Consider the following 17,548-nt stretch of genomic DNA (forward strand, 5'->3'; position numbering starts at 1 on the left):
AATGGAACCACCCGGTCACCAAGCTGGGGCGAGAAAAGGAAGGTGGGTCACACCATCGCCCCAGCCACCCAGAGCAGGGCCCAGGACGGGCCTTGGAGGGAGGCTCAGGCTGAGGGGCCTTTCCCCACCAGCACTGTCCCAGGAGATCTCAGGCTGCCCCTGCCTGGCTCCCTCGGCTGACAGGGAGAAGTGGGGGCGCCCGCCCTGCCCTGACACAGCCTGAGGGCCTGGAGCCGGCCCCTCCCTAGCTGCTGTCCAGGACACTGGGGTCCCAAATCCGGCCACCTCTCTGCTGCCAGCCCCTTACCCCACTCAGTGTTGCCAAGAAGAGTTTCCGAAAGGAGGCCCACGCCAACCCCCATGGGGCAGCAACTCTGCAGGGGCTGCATGCACACGTGGCCCAGCGCCCTGGTCGCCCCCTCCAAAGAGAACGGCACCACCCTCGGGGAAATGAAGCCAAGAGAGGAGCCCTTACAGCCCAAGACACCCAGGAGGGAGGTGGCACCATGGTGCCTGGGCAGGGAGATGGCACCACAGTGCCCGGGAGGCGGCACCACGGTGCCCGGGAGGGAGAGACGGGGCATCCACCCACAGAGCGGGAGCGGGGACTGCAGGCGCCATCCCACCTTCTGCAAGACCATTTGTCAACAAGGAACATTTCAGAGGGTCCAGGTGGGGCAGGGCCTGGTGGGTGGGAGGAAGGGGCCTGTCGTTCCCAGAGAGGCCCTGGCAGTGGGCAACACAGCAGTACAGGACGGGGCTGTCCTGGGTGGAAAGGGAGGACAGAATTGGCTAGGGGTGGGCGCCCAGCAGGCACTCAGGCCGGAAGTGCCAGTCACTCCCTCCCAGGTGGGTGGCCAGTGTCCTGGCAGAGGGTCCCCCGAGGCAGCCTGAGAGCTCCAACAAACAGAGGGTGTTAGGAGCCAGGCTTGCCCCACCAAAGCCAACGGAAGGAAGCCCAAACAGCAGAGACTTTGAAGAGATAAGTGACGTGACCGTGACATCAAAGGTGGGCCTAGTCCAGGATGACCTTCCTTATGACATGAGGACGCGGACCGCACACAGAGGTGACCGTGCCAGCCCTGACGCCCAGGGCCAGGAAGCAGGTTTCAGGCAGCAGTGGGGGCTTTGTTCCCATAGTGGTGCCCCCACACTGCTCACAATTCCCTGTCCTCGATCCTGGCCGCCTCCTCCCGGCTCTCCCAGAAAACCTGTGCTCTCCTGGGCCAGGGCCACAGAGGGCTGCCAGGCGACCCGAGCCCCCACACCCACGCACGCTGTCCCTCTCAGAAGCAGGGGGCTGGCCCCTGGACACCCCCCAGGGAGCAGGCAGCTGGAGCAGGGCCCTGCCAGAGACAGACATGAAAGCCGGTGCTTCCACGCCCACCGCCTGCTTGCCTGCCAGGGAGGCAGGCTTCCCTCCCTCAGCCCCGCCAGCTCTCTGACGGCAGGCAGGCAGGAACGTCACCAGGGACACCACCCCGAGAGGCCCCCAGACTAGAGCCGAGCTGACGGAGGGCAGGAGATGGTGGCTGGCGGGGAAGCCATGTATCCCCAGGAACAGGGCAGCAGCACCCCAGGGCTCTTAGGGGGCCTCCCAGTGGGAGGGTGGGCTGCAGGCCTGGGCACTGGTCCTCCTCCATCCCAAAGCATCTTCCAAATTCAATGTTTATCAACTGGCTGGCCAGCAAGGGAGGGGGTGGAGACGGAGGAAGGAGGCCCAGAGTCCGCCCGGCAGCTCGGGGGCTCAGGGTGGACTGTCTCACCCCTCCCCTGCCTCTGCCTCAGGGAACCCCGCTCAGTACTGCTCCTGATCACCCCTGGCAGCTGCCAGCCTTCTTACCCCATCTCAGCAAGTGGCTGCAGCCCCAGGCAGCAAGCAAGCTTCTCACCTCCAACCCAGGCCTCTGCAGAGGCCTGTGGCCACTTAAAAAAAAAAAAAACGCCTCTGTTGCTAATTAAAATATCTGAAGAGGCTTTGAAGAGGAAACATTAGGCCAGAGGGCTTCGGAAGGCCCCAGGCGGCTCTCCCACAGGCCAAGGACAGGACATTCATTGCTTCTGGCTCTGGAGGGCGGCCCAGCAGGGCTGGGGACCGGGCACCCTCACTCTGGCCCCACCCTCAGGAGCTCTCAGGGAGGTGGCAGGGACCCACAGAAGTAGCGCACAGCTATGGATACCAGGGCATTCCTAGCAGGGGCCAGTGGGGCCAGCGGGAGAGGCCGGGAAGGGGGAAGGGGCAGGAACACAGACTTTGCAGCTGAAGCCCCAGGCAGCCGTCTCTAGCTGAGGGCCTGATCCCTCTGGGGCTCCCCAAGCCCTGCTCCCAGGCCTGCCGGGCCCTTCCTCACCCAGACGCCTGGGCGGGGACTGGTGCTGCCTTGGCCCCAGCACAGCAGCCCAGGGGGGCCGAGACCTCCAAGCGGCCTCAGTTCAGGCAGGCCGCCTAGCAGGCCCTTTCTCACCCGGGGCCAGGCAGGAAGCAGAGGAGGCTGGAAAGACCTGTCAGAAACAACTTCAGAGGCGCACGGCCCCCTCTGAACCCACCCGTTCTCAAAGGTTTTATTATCCCACACCAGCGCCTGCCAAGCCACTCCTTCCTGACTGCAGGCCTCACCCTCGCGTCCTGCCCTCCCTGGAGGGCCCCGCCCCGCAGCACCCCAGGGAGGCCTTCAGGTACCTGAAAGAGGGTCCGCGTGTGGTCGTCCAGGACTGTTTTTGGAGGGGTGATGACTGAGGAGAGAAGGCATCTATGTGTTAGGAAGCACTGCGGTCCCCATCCATGTCCCAAAAGAAGACAGGCCTGAAGATGCGGGTGACACCTCAAGTGGGGCAGAAGAGCCCCTCATGATCATGCCCCATGCCCACACTCCTGCTGCAGAAACCCCAGCTGGGGGCTCGGAGGGGCCGGGGCGGGGCAGGCCCAACTACAGGGGTCACCACCCATGCAGCCCAGCTCCCCTTGGCGTGGGCAGCCTAACCCTTTGCCACCTAAACACTAAAACGGAGGCCAGCCGCTTCCTGTCCACCTACCCTTCCCACAGTCCTCGGGCAGGAGTGGCCTGAGCCCCGGGGTGGGGACCAGGCTGGGTGGCAGCAGGGCTCCAGAGGGGAACGGGGCGCCGGGACAGAAGGCAGGAAGCCTGGCTCCCACCGCCCGGCTCAGGGAGAAGGGCCCTGCCAGGTCCCCACACAGACACCACGGGCTGCAGGAGGCAGCTGGGCGGGAGGCCACAGGTGCTGCTCCCGTGGAGAAGCTGCTGCGAGCCCCAGCTGGGACAGGCAGTGTGCCCACAGCACCAGGGGCTCGAGCACTGGAGGCAGGAGTGGGCTCAGGAGAAAAAACTTACACAGGTAAAACGACAGCTCGGGGTTCCCCAGGTGGCTCCTCACGAAGTCTCGCAAGTCCCCCACTGCAGAGGAGAAAGAGAACAGTAAGAGAAACAGAAAGAGCTGTACAGACAGCTCTTCCTCCACACCAGCCCCGGGCTGCCCCGGGCACTGGGCCACTGCTCCCACCCTCCTGGGCCTTTCCCCGAGGGGTGGGAATTCAGCCCTGTTCCTCCCACAGCACCCCAGGTGCTCGATGTGGCTGGGCCCCCATGCGGACCACACTTGGGACCCCCGCCCTGCTGCAAGAGGGCACTCCCGCTGCCAGCCCGTACCCCCCAGTCCCACGCCCCGCCCCAGCCTCAGTGCTTCCCTGGGGGAGGTCCCTGCGACCTTGGGTTGCTGCCACCCAGCTGTCTGAGGTACAGGTCACAAGCCCCTGAATGTCACAGCACCACTGCCCTCCTCCCGGGGTATGGTGCCTTCCTCTGGGTGCCCCTCTGCCCCAGCCGTGCCCAGTAGGTGGGTGACGTGAGCACTCAGGACCACAGGCTCACCTGGAGTGAGTGCCCAGCCTGCCTGACACTCTGCAAACTGGGTCGCCTCTGCACCCCCAAGGGGACCCCAGCACCTGCACCTGCCCAGTGCCCAGGGATCCGCAGGCCAGGTGGCTGCCATCCTGTGGCCTGGAAGGAAGGAGCCAGGAGGGGCTCTGTGGGCCCCCGACCCCCATCCCCGGACACCCGGCAGCGCTGCCCACCTGTCTCGCTGGGGCGGAAGAAGCCCTGTAGGACGTAGCGGTCGGGGAACAGAACCCTCAGAGCCACCTAGGCCAGACAAGTGGAGGGGTCGGAGGGACAGCCGGAGCTGCACCAGGGACCAGGGCATGGCCTCCCCGCTCGGCCCATGCCAGGCCACGGACGCCAGGGCTGGGGTAGGCAGAAGCAGCAGCCACCCCCAATCAGGGCCTGGGCCTCGACTCCCCCGTGGCAGGCTGGGCACGGAGACAGCCGAGTACCGTGCATGCGCACGGTGGCCTGAGTTCTAAAACCACATTGACCTGTGTTCAAATTTGCTGTTTAAAGTTTCATTCGACCAGGGGCGGTGGCTCACACCTGTGACCCCGGAACTTTGGGAGGTCGAGGCGGGTGGATCACCTGAGGTTAGGAGTTCAAGAACAGCCTGGCCAACATAGTGAAATCCCACCTCTACTTAAAAAAATCCAAAAATTAGCCGAGCTAGTGGTAGTGGGCACCTGAAATCTCAGCTGCTCAGGAGGCTGAGGCAGGAGAACCGCTTGAACCAGGAGGCGGAGGCTGTGGTGAGGCGAGATCGCACCACCACACTCCAGCCTGGGCGACAGCAAAGCTCCATGTCAATAAAAAAAAAGGCCGGGCACTGTGGCTCACGCCTGTAATCCCAGCACTTTGGGAGGCCGAGGCAGGCGGATCACGAGGTCAGGAGATTGAGACCATCCTGGCTAACACGGTGAAACCCTGTCTCTACTAAAAAACACAAAAACAAAATTAGCTGGGCGTGAGTGGCGGGCGCCTGTAGTTCCAGCTACTCGGGAGGCTGAGGCGGGAGAACGGCGTGAACCCAGGAGGCGGAGCTTGCAGTAAGCTAAGATCGTGCCACTGACTCCAACCTGGGCGACAGAGAGAAACTCCGTCTCAACAACAACAAAAAAAGTTTCATTCTAAATCATGAGCAGGGGAGGATCGACTGGCCACTAGGGGCAGGCATGCCACCACGGGGGCGGGGTCCTGCTCAGAGCTGTGCCTCCGCTGCCCCCACATCCCACCCACAGACCTCAGGGGGTCCCTGCTCAGAGCTGTGCCTCAGTTGCCCACCACGTCCCGTCCACAGAACTGACGGGGGGCCCCCTCAGAGCTGTGCCTCCGCTGCCCCCACGTCCCGTCCATAGACCTCAGGGGGGGCCCACTCAGAGCTGTGCCTCTGCTGCCCCCACGTCCCGTCTGCAGACCTTTGGGTAGCGCTCCAGCTTCTCCTTTATCTGCGCCTCCCTGAAGGCCTTGGTCACCAAGGGTGCTTCTTCCAGGCGCTTCCTGTGGTGAGGAGGGGAAGGGAACAGGGCTTCTGGTCGGAATGGGGGCCACGGCAACAGGCCCTGGGCTGCTCACCTGCACCCGCCAGGGTAGAAGTGGACTGCTCTCCCCGCACAAGGTAGGAAGATCTGAACGCCCCTCCCTGGGCCCCAACCCTCTGAGGTGCTCTTAAGGGCAGCCTGTCAGGGACCTGGGCCAGGAGCCAGTGCTGGCACCTGGGGACGGCGGGCAGCACAGGCACCTGATGGGGCAAACCCTGACTCGAAGAAGCTGGGAGGCACCGAGGGAGCACCCACCGCTCACTCTTGAGCTGGGCCAAGCGCCTTCTCACGTCATCCACCGTCAGCTCAAAGAACTCGTCGGGCAGCTCCGATGGCCAGGCCTGCAGCCGCTCCTCCAGGTCAGGGTGGCACACCACAGGCTCCCGGTCCACGGGCTCCCGGTCCACAGGCTCCCGGTCCACAGGCTCCAGGTCCACGGGCTAGAGGCAGAGGGCGCGGCTGACGGTGGGTGTCACGGGGGGCCCTCCACACCCCGGGCTGTCGGTGCCCCCAGCCGAGGTGGGCACACAGACGTGGGAGCTGGGCCCACTCTCTCCCTGGCCCCGGCCAGCACAGTGCCAGGGCCAGGTCCTGGGGGCAGGGCTGGGCACAGCAGTTGGGGGCCCCCACCCCATTCAGGGCCTGACCAGGGCTGGAGACCCCCCTTCTCCCAGTCAGTGCACCAGACCTGACGCTGAGCCCCTGCTCCCCACCCATCAGGGTGCACGGCCCCTGGAGTCTGGCTCAGGCCACGTCAGGGTCTGTGTGGGGGACAGGGGTGGCGACAGCCGCCAAATTAGAGCGTCGGCAAAAACCCCAGCCCAGCTGCCCCCGCTGTCCCCACTGCCCTTTTGGCCACAGCTCCATGGCCAGGCTGACTCCATGCACGCCTGCCCCCAGGGAACAAGTCAGCCCTTCCCTCTGCCCACCCTGGGATGAGGGAGGGACAGTGTCACCCCTAATTGGCATCAACAGCAATGAAATTGACAAAGCTGGGCCATGCAGCTCCCGGAGCCCTGGGCAGTGATTTCGGTGCATTCAGCCCAGTGTTGGAGTGAGTGGGACACCACACTCGGCCCCATCCCCCCTCACACAGAACAGCCGAGAGCCGTCGGGAGTGCGGGTGGCCTGGAGCTGGCTCTGGGCTCCCACCCCTACCTCCAACTCTCAACACCTGGGGATGGCTTGGCAGGCCCTGGGAACAACCCTCCTGGTCTGGTCCTGTCTCCCCTGCAGTCTCCCACGCAGCCACGGGCCACTGCTTCCTGCCCTGCACAGCATTCCAGCGCTCCCACCATGCCCACACTGGGTGACAGCCAGGGTGCGCCTGCCAGAGGTACACCTGTCCCAGGTGTCTCCAGGGCTGCCCTCCAGACAGACACATAAGACCTTGACTGCCGTGGGTGACAGGGCCCTGCAGCCATCCAGCACGTGGCTCTGTCATGACTTGTCACGGGAGTCTGGCAGAAGCCCCACTGGCTTTGGCAGCGTCGTGGCAGGGCAGCCAGCAAGGGCTGACCATGGCCCAGCAGTGGGGCCACAGGTGGCTGACCAAGGTCCCTGGGGGTTGCCCTTCCAAAGCCACAACCATCCTACAGCCACCGAGAGCAGCCTGCGCCAGAGCTTTTTATAACGAGATGCCAGGCGCCAGGCGGCCCCCCACAGCCCCAGTGCCTGCATTCCAGAGGGCCGCCAGCACGCCTGGGTTCCCAGGGGAGAGGAGGGCAGGACGCGGTGCACCCTGGGCCAGGAGCCACCATGTCCATGAGCGGCCAGGCCAGCCTGTGGCAGGTTGGCATCCGCTGCAGCCTGGTCCAGAGCCTCCCTGAAAGAGCCCCCTGGAAGCCACGCTGTCTCCCCGAGCGGGCAGAGCACCCCGATGGGCACGCACTGAGCCTGACCACCAGACAGGGCCCTGTCCCCAGGACACGACGTGCTCAGACAGCCACATCCAGGGCACAGCCTCGAGTCACCGGGGGAAACGTGGGCTGCTGGCACGTCTGCATGCTGGACAGCGCCAAGGATCCCCAGGCCCACAGCCCACACCAGGGTGCCTCCAGGATGAGGGCCATAGGGGATGGGGCCATCAGCGTCACGCTGCTAGGGGACTGTTGAGTTTCACTTGGAAAACAAAACTGATGAAATCTCTAATTCCTGTGGATCCTCCCTAGTTTCCTACTCATCATCCCAAGGGCCCGGCTCAGGAAGCTTCCGTCTGTCAGACGGACCCAGGGCCCCACACGGGGCTGGGGCAGCAGGGGAGAGAGGCCTCTCCGGAAACCTCCCATGCCCGCCCTTCACCTGGGCAGAGCAGCCCCGAGCAGAAGCAGCCTCGCTGCAGCCTGGGGCGAGGCTGCATGAACGGCCACCACAGAGGCCCAGGCCACCTAACTCTCCCCCGGGAACAGACAGTGTCTGCAGCAGGGCTGCTGGGAAATGTCACTTGGCCGCCAAATGACAGAGGGAGATGCCAGGGACCCTGTGTGTGGAGAAACCTCAAACAGCCATCAGCTTAGCCCCGAGCCTTCCCCCGGAGAGAGGCTTTCCATCCCACAGAGAAGAGGGACCAGGAAGCGGGAGCCGCAGTGGCAGGGCCTGGGGTCTCAGGGCTGCCCCAGCCATACCCGGCCCTGCTGACTGGCGAGCTCTGCCCGGCAGCCTGGCCCGCATTTGCGGCATCAGCGCTGCTGCCGCGCCAGGTGGATTCACTGAGATGTCTTTGGACGGAGAACAGAGATTGGTGGATGAAACATCGTGAGGGAAAAAAGCAACAGTGATGGCCCTGCACGGGAGTCAAGCCCTGGCTCCTGCAGGGGCTGCCGTCGGCCGGAGCCCAGCCTCCTCGCTGGTGCCCGGAGAAAAGAAAGGGGCTGCCTCTGCAGGCCAAAAATGACGTCAACCTGGGGGGAGGCGTCCTGGAGCCTCCAACACAGGGAGGAAGAGCAGGAGGCGAGGAGAGAGACAAGCACCCTCCTTTCTCTTTCCCCTCAATTTCTTATTTTGAAATATTTCATTCCACAGAAAGACTGCCAGACACAAAGTGAACACCCCTCACACAGATATGATCGTCCGGCTGCATTCTCTTTCCTTCCGCTCTGGGGCAAACACGCACGCACACACGTGCACACACAGACATGCACATACACACACCTGCATGCACCCAAGCACACGTGCACATGCAAGGACATGCACACACACGCAGACATGTGTGCAGACACACCCACAGACGTGCACACGCAAGGACACGCACACACACACACCCAAGCACACACATGCACACAAAAGAAAACCACAGACTGTCCCCCAGGAACACAGCAGCATCTGCTGAGAAGAGGACCCTGGTCCCAGCTGCCAGCATCACACCAATGCCCACCACATGGGGGAGGTGGCACTCACACACCCACGCTGGAACTGTCCCTGCTGTCCCCAAGTACCCGGGCAGTTTTACCACACGCACCATCATGCTGGGGCCGGAGCTGTGCCTCAGCCTCTTCCCACGTCCCAGCAGGGGCTGTGTCAGCAGGACACCTGCACGCACCACAGTCTGACCAATTCCCTGTGCTGAGTGAGGTTCAGGGTGAAGGTTTCAGGGAGGAGATAACTGGATGTCATACCACTGTCACTACAAACGTCCCCACCTGGAACGTTCCCAAGGGGAGGGCGGGCCAGCGGGGAATGAGGCCCCAACCTCAGCAGAGTGCGGGGGCCCCAACCTGGGCTCAGCCTTGGTGGGGTCCCCCAGGTGTGTGACCAGCAGGTGACCCTGGGGGCCTCACCAAGCCTCAGGAAGCCGATGGGGTCGGTCTCAGCCAATAGGGTGGCCGAGAGCCGGGACAGAGCCTTCCAGAAGCCTGCGTGGGCTTCCTGTCTCAGATTAGGCCTCTCACAAGACCTGCCGACCCACAGGGCACACAGGTGCAGCAGCAGGAGGAACTGAAACACAGGGCAGCAAGAGCCAGGGGACCACTGCCCTGCAGGCCTCCAAGCCCAAACCCCAAGGTCCAGCTGATGCCCACTTCACGCGGCCTCATGTTTCCGCCATCCCGGCGCCCCCACCCCACCTCTGAGTGGAGGCCGTGTTCTGCTCTGCCCAGCAGGCCAGGCCTGCCCCTGAAGAACCAGCAATATTTCCGGAGCACTCGGCACCCTCAGGCCTCCCGCTGCTCCCCAAAGCCCTTGCCAGCTCGGACGCTGCCTGTTCTGGCAGAGGCGAGAGCCCCGCGGCTGCTGGGGCATCCAAATGGCCGCTGACCTTCACCCAGCCGCGGACGGCCTCCCCTGAGCCGATGCAAAGAGGCCCAGACCCCCGGCCCCCGGCGGCAGGTCACAGGTCCGTGGGAGCAGCTGGGCTCTTCCAGACAGGTTCAGGAGACGGAGCCTGGAACCTTCTCTGCGCCGCTGACACGCATGGACGCCAGTGCCTCCACCAGGAGCTTGGCATGCTGAGCCCGGCCTGGTTTCCGCCTCAGCACCCGGGCCCAGCTCCCGAAGGCCCCACACCCCCTTCTTCCCGGCCCTGCCCCTCTTGCTAGGCAGAGTCAGAGAGGTCTCAGAGGATGGGGACGACGCCAGAGACACGGCAGGGTCCAGCGCCAGCGCCAGCGCTCTCACAGGGGCTGTGTGTGCTGAGCTCCTCGGAAGCTCAAAATACGCCACAAGGTTGGGGCGACTATGGCCACATGACACACAAAGAGGCACAGAGAGTGCAGGGTCCAGCCGGCACCATGAGGGGAAGGGGTGCTGGCCTCTCAGGCTCCGAGGGTGGCCGGGCAGCTGTGAAAGACCCAACTCCTCCTGCAGGTGAAGCCCCCGCAAGCTTCTGCCCCTTTGGCCCCTTCCTGTCTCCTGCAAACCCAGGCCCCCCGCGGACCCCCAGATCACAGCCTCCAGGAGGGCTGCACGGACTGGGCTGCAACAATGCTAACCATTTATCCAGATGCCCTGAAACTGGAAGGGGGCCGGAGAAAGGCCAGAAAGGATGGGCAGGACTGAGGACAGGGACGCAGTCGGGGATGCTGGGGGCAGCCCTCTGGGCGCGCAGCCCGATGACAGACGGTGCTGGGGCAGCCCCGGGCCGGTGAGCTGGGAACCCAAGGGGAGGGAGGCTGGGGGCTGTGGGGCAAGGGCGCCAGGGGCATGCACACGGGCCGGGACACTGCCCAGAGGTCTCCTTTTCTTGACAGTAATTTTCCAGGATGTGATGACACACAGAGGAAAAATGCAAACCCATTCAGAGGTGGCCCCAACCTCAGAGTTTCCAGCGTCTCTGAGGGTTTGTGTTTTCCCTCCCGGCCTCCCTCCCTCTCCTGTCTCGGCCTGGCCTGCCCCACCAGGGCCCCGGTGAGAGGGGAGTGTGCAGTTTCCCCGGAGGCTCTGAGCTTAAATGAATCACTACGCCAGACACGGGCCAAACCTCCCGAGTTACTCAGTGCCCCGGCCACCCTCCGAGGCAGGCGGCGGAGCACGTGGACGCCATCAAAGGCCTGGGACGCGCACAGCAGGAGAGGCTGTGCCAGGGCGAGAGGCAGGCCTGGGCATGGACGCAGGCTCCGTGGAGACACCACTGCGACCGACGTGGACAGGCACTCACACAGGACGCAGGTGGGACTGCCTCTGAAGACACCACAAACTCCATGCCCAAATTTTACAGCCAAAGCATGGGGAACACCCTCAGCACACATCCCGCCTGCACCAAGCAGAGGCCTCGGGCCTCAAATCCCACCCAGAGGAGACAGCGCCTCACCCAGGCTGAGCACAACATCCACACCGATGCCCACGGTCTGAGCCTGCCAGCGAGCAGCCACACGGCTGGGGAGAGGCCAACAAGGAAGGCCCAAAGCAGGGATGTTTCAGTTTTGAGACAACGTCTTGCCCAGGCTGGAGTGCAGCGGTGCAATCTCAGCTCACCGCAGCCTCGATCTCTCAAGTCAGGCAATCCTCCCGTCTCAGCCTCCCAAGTAGCTGGGGCTACAGGCACACACCACCACGCCCTGATAATTTTTAAATTTTCTTTGTAGAGATGGGGTCTCATTACGTTGTCCAGGCTGGTCTCAAATCCCTAGGCTCAAGTGATCCTCCCAGCTCAGCCTCCCAAAGTGCTGGGATTACAGGTGGGAGCCACTTTACCTGGCCAAGAAAAGTTCTATTAGGCCTCATGTTAGGGTGCGCTGGCTCAAACCTGTAATCCCAGCACTTTGGGAGGCCAAGGCGGGGAGATCACTTAAGGTCAGGAGTTCAAGAGCAGCCTGGTCAACATGATGAAAACTCCATCTCTACTAAAAATACAAAAATTAGCCAGGTGTGGTGGTGGGCACCTGTAATCCCAGCTATTCAGGAGGCTGAGACACAAGAATCTCTTGAATCCGGGAGGTGGAGGTTGTAGTGAGCAGAGATCACACCACCACACTCCAGCCTGGGCAACAGACAGACCCTGGCTCAAAAAAAAAAAAGTTCTTTTAAAAAGATGAAAACAGGCCGGGCACGGTGGCTCACACTTGTAATCCTAGCAATTTGGGAGGCCGAAGCAGGCGGATCACCTGAGGTCAGGAGTTTGAGATCAGCCTGACAAACATGGTAAAACCCCAACTCTACTAAAAATTCAAAAATTAGCCAGGCACGGTGGTACACGCCTCTTATCCCAGTTACTCAGGAGGCTGAGGTAGCAGAATCACTTGAACCCAGAAGTGGAGATTGCAGTGAGCTGAGATCGTGCCATTGCACTCCAGCCTGGGCGACAGAGTGTGACTCTGTCTCAAAAAGTAAAAATAAAAAGAAGGCCGGGCGCTATGGCTCACGCCTGTAATCCCAGCACTTTGGGACGCCGAGGTGAGCGGATGACAAGGTCAGGAGATCGAGACTATCCTGGTTAACATGATGAAACCCCGTCCCTACTAAAAATACAAAAAAATTAGCCGGGCGCGGTGGCGGGCGCCTGTAATCCCAGTTACTCGGGAGGCTGAGGCAGGAGAATGGCGTGAACCCAGGAGGCGGAGCTTGCAGTGAGCTGAGATTGTGCCACTGCACTCCAGCCTGGGCGACAGAGCGAGACTCCGTCTCAAAAAAAAAAAAAAAAAAGGCTGGGCACGGAGGCTCACGCCTGTAATCTCAGCACTTTGGGAGGCCGATGCAGGTGGGTCACCAGAGGTCAGGAGATCGAGACGAGCCTGACCAACATGGCAAAACCCCTTCCCTACAAAAAACACAAAAATTACAGGGGGCGGGCACCTGTAATCAATCCCAGCTACTTGGGAGGCTGAGGCAGGAGAATTACTTGAATTGGGAGGCAAAGGTGGCAGTGAGCTGAGATCGTGCCATTGTACTCCAGCCTGGGTGACAGCATGAGACTCTGTCTCAAGAAAATAAAAAATAAAATAAAATAAATATGAAAAGATGAAAATATAAAGCATGAAGTGCTCATGAGAAAAAAATCATGTTTTCATTTTAAAAAGAAAAATATTTTAAAAGATGAAAATAGAGGCCAGGTACAGTGGCTCACATCTGCAGTCCCAGCTACTCGGGAGGCTGAGTAGCAGTAGCAGTCCCAGCTACTCAGGAGGCTGAGATGGGAGGTCAAGACTGCTGTGAGCCGTAATTGCGCCCCTGCACTCCTGCCTGGGCAACAGAGCGAGACCCTGTCTCAAAAAAAAAAAAAAGAAAAGAAAAATAGGAACAGGATTCCTGGAGCCTGGGCTGACCATGAGCCTGTCCGGAGCTGGGCACGTTACGGTGTGGCAGGCGTGTGTCACCGTGGATAAAGTGTACCAACACCCACGGAGAGGCAGGAGAAGCGGTTTGCCGAGGGGGCTCATCCGCAGGGTGGAGTCTGGAGGCTGCTCCTGGAGGAGCCAGGGAAGGGCTGACAGGGCCCCTGACCTGAGTTCCTGGAACAATCCCAACCAGGGGATCTCGGGTCCAGCAGGGAGGGGAGTCCAGGCCAGGAGGGGCCAGTGGGGTCTGCACCCTGCAGCCGCCAACTCACCCAGCACGGAGCCCCCACACTCCCGGTTCTCCCCACAGCCCCAGTGGCGAGCACCCACCCCCACTCCCCGGGTTCCTCACTGAAACACAAGCGCCTGTCAGTCACCAGGCTTCTAAACAGCCGGCACTCAGCCAGCCACCTGCAACATCGCTGACCCATCTGCCAACCACACTTCACGGCCATTCCAATCAAGGCCACAGGCTGCGCCTCTAGGGGCAGCCTGGGCCCTGCCTCAGAGCCCACGGTTGTCCTCAGACACCCAGGAGGCATAGTAGGGACCCGGGCCACCCTGGCCACTGACTGGGCTGGCCGCAGGGACAGCACGGGCAGGAGCCCCTGGCCCCTCTGAGGATGCCTACTGCCCAGGGACAACAGCACCTGCCCTGCCAGGCACACGGGTGTCCCAGGCAGGGTGTGTTCACCACACCCAGTGCACGACCCGCTCCAGACCCAGCCTCCTCCCCGCTGGTTTACCCCCAAAACCCTGGGACAGGCTCCTCCCCGCCCCACGAGTCCCACACCAGCCGTTGGCCACGGAGGGCCGGGGGTGAGCAGGGGTGCTGAGGAAACCTCAGGCCCCGGCTCCAGGAGCAAGGTTCACCCCCGAGGCAGGCAGGAGGGGCAGGCAGGGCAGCAGCCGCCAGTCCATGCGGGCAGACCCAGCCTTTGATCAGGAGCGGCCCCTGTGCCAGCTGCCGGGAGGCCGAGTCGTGGGGGGTGTCTGCAGGGACTGGCGTCCCAGCCCAGCACAGGGCTGCAGGGCGGCCTCCCGGCCCATGGAGTCACTTCAAAGACAGGGCCAGGGGGCGCCGGGCAGCCCCAGCCTCTCCCAGCGCCCAGTTCTGATCGCCAGTAAAACTACCTTCTAATAATTAATGCCTGACATCAAAGGCAGGAACCGCCCGGGTCTGTGAACCACCCCGGGCCTCGGCCGAGGACCTGCCTGTATTTTCTCCTGTCTCTTTCTTCTGACTCTTTATTTAAATCCAAAAACCACACACAGGCAAAACATTCATGGGAAACTTGGAAACGCTTTTTGCTTACTAAAGTGTACCTTTGAAGTTCCCCAAAAAAGTTCTGTTTTGTTCCCTTCTCCCCTCCCCCCCAGCACTGAAAGGACCCAGCAGCGGCATGTGGCCGCGGGCCCTCTGCGTGTGCGGCTGGCAGCAACGGAGGCGCGGGGCAGGCAGGACGCCCTCTGTCAATCAGCTGCCTCAGTCCCAGATCAAAGGCCCTCAGCACGCTGCGCAGGCCAGGCACACGCTCCCTCCCTGGACCTCGCCTGCCAGCCGGGACCCCACCCCAACAGCACCTCCCGATGGGCGAGCACAGGCGGGCACTGCTCTGGGCTGCGAGCCCCGTGCTCCACACCCCACACTCCGCAGACAAGACCCGCCTTGGGCACGGAGGGAAGAAGGGGCTGAGGCCTACACCTCTAGAATGGGGGAACGTGACAGCCAGTGTCCCTCACACCGAGGGGTCCCCACAAGACCAGGCCTAGAGGGGGTCACCCCTGCTCACCCAGAGCACATGCGTCTGTCTCCAGCCTAACTCTGGGTCGAGGGGCACAAGCGCTTCATGGGGACTCAGGTGTCACAGTGCAGAGTTCGGCCGAGTTCCCAGAGGGAGGACGGAGTGCCAACACCATCATAGTCCCAGAATGGACCCAGCGCCCTCACTCCCCACTCCCTTGTCCACTCAACAGGGACAGTCCCAGGACAGCCAGGGGGACAGAAAGCAGAGGGACTGGACCCTGACGCCGGGCTGGATGGAAACCCCTACATCCAACATGGTGCGGACGCCCAGCCTCTGCCCTCCCAGGTGTGTGGCCAGGAGGCAAGTGGGAGGCGAGAGGCTGCTTCACTCAGAAGCGGCCAGAGGAGGATGAAGCAAACTCCTGACCTCACCTGAGGTCCGGGACACGGAGCCCGAGCGCCCAGGGCACAGCCGAGGCCAGGGCTATGTGCACAGAGCCCTCCCTGAGGTCCGGGACACGGAGCCCGAGCGCCCAGGGCACAGCCGAGGCCAGGGCTATGTGCACAGAGCCCTCCCTGAGGTCCGGGACACGGAGCCCGAGCGCCCAGGGCACAGCCGAGGCCAGGGCTATGTGCACAGAGCCCTCCCTGAGGTCCGGGACACGGAGCCCGAGCGCCCAGGGCACAGCCGAGGCCAGGGCTATGTGCACAGAGCCCTCCTGGCCACTTCTTTTCTTTTCTTTTTTGAGACGGAGTTTCACTCTGTCACCCAGGCTGGAATGCAGTGGCGCGATCTCAGCTCACTGCAACCTCTGCCTCCCGGGTTCAAGTGATTCTCCTGCCTCAGACTACCAAGTAGCTGGGATTACAGGTGCCTGCCACCACGCCCAGCTAATTTTTGTATTTTTAGTAGAGACAGGGTTTTGCCATGTTGTCCAGGCTGGTCTCAAACTCCTGACCTCAGGTGATCTGCCCACCTCGGTCTCCCAAAGTGCTGTGAGCCACTGCGCCCGGCCCAGACACAAATAGTTTAAATGTCCACAGGAGATGGAGGCATGGGGGCCTTCCAGGCCCACTAGGTCAGCAGGAGCACAGGAAGCTGTGACCCAGCCTCTGTGCTGTGGCTGGCAGCTGGCAGCCTGGCCCTCGGGGGACACAAGGGCTGCGAAACAGCCTACTCCCATCCCTCACTGAGAGCCGCGTGACAGTCCCCCAGTCTGCCTCTTTTGGCACAAAATCCATAAATGCCACAAACACCCTAGTTCTGCAGGTGAGGAAGCTAAGGAAGTCAGGTTCCAGCAGCCCAGGTGCAGGGCTCTGATGCCGGGTCAGGACAGGGACAAAGGAAAAGTCAGCCGCAGGGCCAGGGACCCCACAGACACGAGGTCCTCACGGTGTGGGGGAGGCATGAGACAGAGGGTCAGGCCACAAGCCCACACAGGCATGCTCGGGGGTCAGCACCTGGCCGCCTGCCTGCACACACTCCCCGCCGAGGGCCCAGTGCCCCAGTGGTGGGTGGAGTCTGCAGTGAGCAGCGGCCATAACCTTCGGAGAATTTCCAGAACCCAGAAAAGAGGGGCCACTGCCCAGTTCCCTTGTGAGCCAGGTGAAATCTGATTCCCAAACTGGATGAAGAGAGAGCAAGGAAAAAAGTCTGTCTCACTTACGAACACACAGGCACAAGCCAAAAGCATACGGTCATCTCTATTGATGCTGAAAACAGTGGAACGGTTCAACACCCACTTAAGATTGTTTTAAATATCAGAAAGTTAGGAATAGTGACTTTCTCAGCTTGATAAAGGCTTTTTATAGCACACATCCTCCTTGGCAGAGAAACTACTAGTAATTCCTGTTACAATCAAGACAAGGAAGGATGTCCACTAAGATCGCCACTATCCAAAAGCACCAGAGGCCCAGTTGCTGCAACACAGGAAGAGAAAGGATGACAGGAAAAGGGAAAGAGGTCTGCAGAGACCCCAACAGAACCCAAGACCCCACTAGAACTAACAAGGAGTCAGTCAGTCAACAATGTAACAGGAAGCATGATACTATCCATAATACTATAAAAAGTAACTTTCAGGCCGGTGAGGTGGCTCACAATTGTAATCCCAGCATTTTAGGTGGCTGAGATAAGAGGATTGCTTGAGCCCAGGAATTTGAGACCAGCCTGGGCAACAGAGGGAGACCTTGTCTCTATGAAAAATGAAAATAAATTAGGCCGGGCGCGGTGGCTCATGCCCATAATCCCAGCGCTTTGGGAGGCCGAGGCGGGTGGATCACCTGAGGTCAGGAGTTTGAGACTAGCCTGGCCAACATGGTGAAACCCCATCTCTTTTAAAAATACAAAAATTAGCCGGCGTGATGGTGGGTGCCTGTAATCCTAGCTACCTGGGAGGCTGAGGCAGGAGAATCACTGGAACCCAGGAGGCGGAGATTGCAGTGACCTGAGATCACACCACTGCACTGCAGCCTGGGCGACAGAGCAAGACTCCTCATCTCATACATACATAAATAAATATATATATATTAGCCAGGTGTGTTGGCTCACACCTGTGGTCCCAGCTGCTCAGGAGGCTGAGGTGGGGGGATCACTTGAACCCAGGAGACGAAGGTTGCAGTGAACTGAGATCCCACCCACTCCAGCCTGGGTGACAG

The 17,548-nt window shown here is 61.5% G+C and overlaps 1 protein-coding gene across 1 annotated transcript in view; it reads right to left on the reverse strand.

Moving 5' to 3' along the window:
* Positions 1-17,548, reverse strand: part of ASPSCR1 (ASPSCR1 tether for SLC2A4, UBX domain containing) — a 43,589-nt gene that overhangs the window by 2,380 nt on the left and 23,661 nt on the right. The window contains exons 8-12 of the mRNA XM_010354329.2: positions 5,696-5,880; positions 5,318-5,399; positions 4,091-4,157; positions 3,351-3,413; positions 2,681-2,733 (exon numbers count right to left, since the gene is read on the reverse strand). Of these exons, the coding sequence (XP_010352631.1) occupies positions 2,681-2,733; positions 3,351-3,413; positions 4,091-4,157; positions 5,318-5,399; positions 5,696-5,880 (450 nt within the window). The remainder of the gene's footprint in view (positions 1-2,680; positions 2,734-3,350; positions 3,414-4,090; positions 4,158-5,317; positions 5,400-5,695; positions 5,881-17,548) is intronic.

Source organism: Rhinopithecus roxellana, chromosome 19 (assembly GCF_007565055.1).
Source record: "Rhinopithecus roxellana isolate Shanxi Qingling chromosome 19, ASM756505v1, whole genome shotgun sequence".
NCBI classification, from domain to species: domain Eukaryota; kingdom Metazoa; phylum Chordata; class Mammalia; order Primates; family Cercopithecidae; genus Rhinopithecus; species Rhinopithecus roxellana.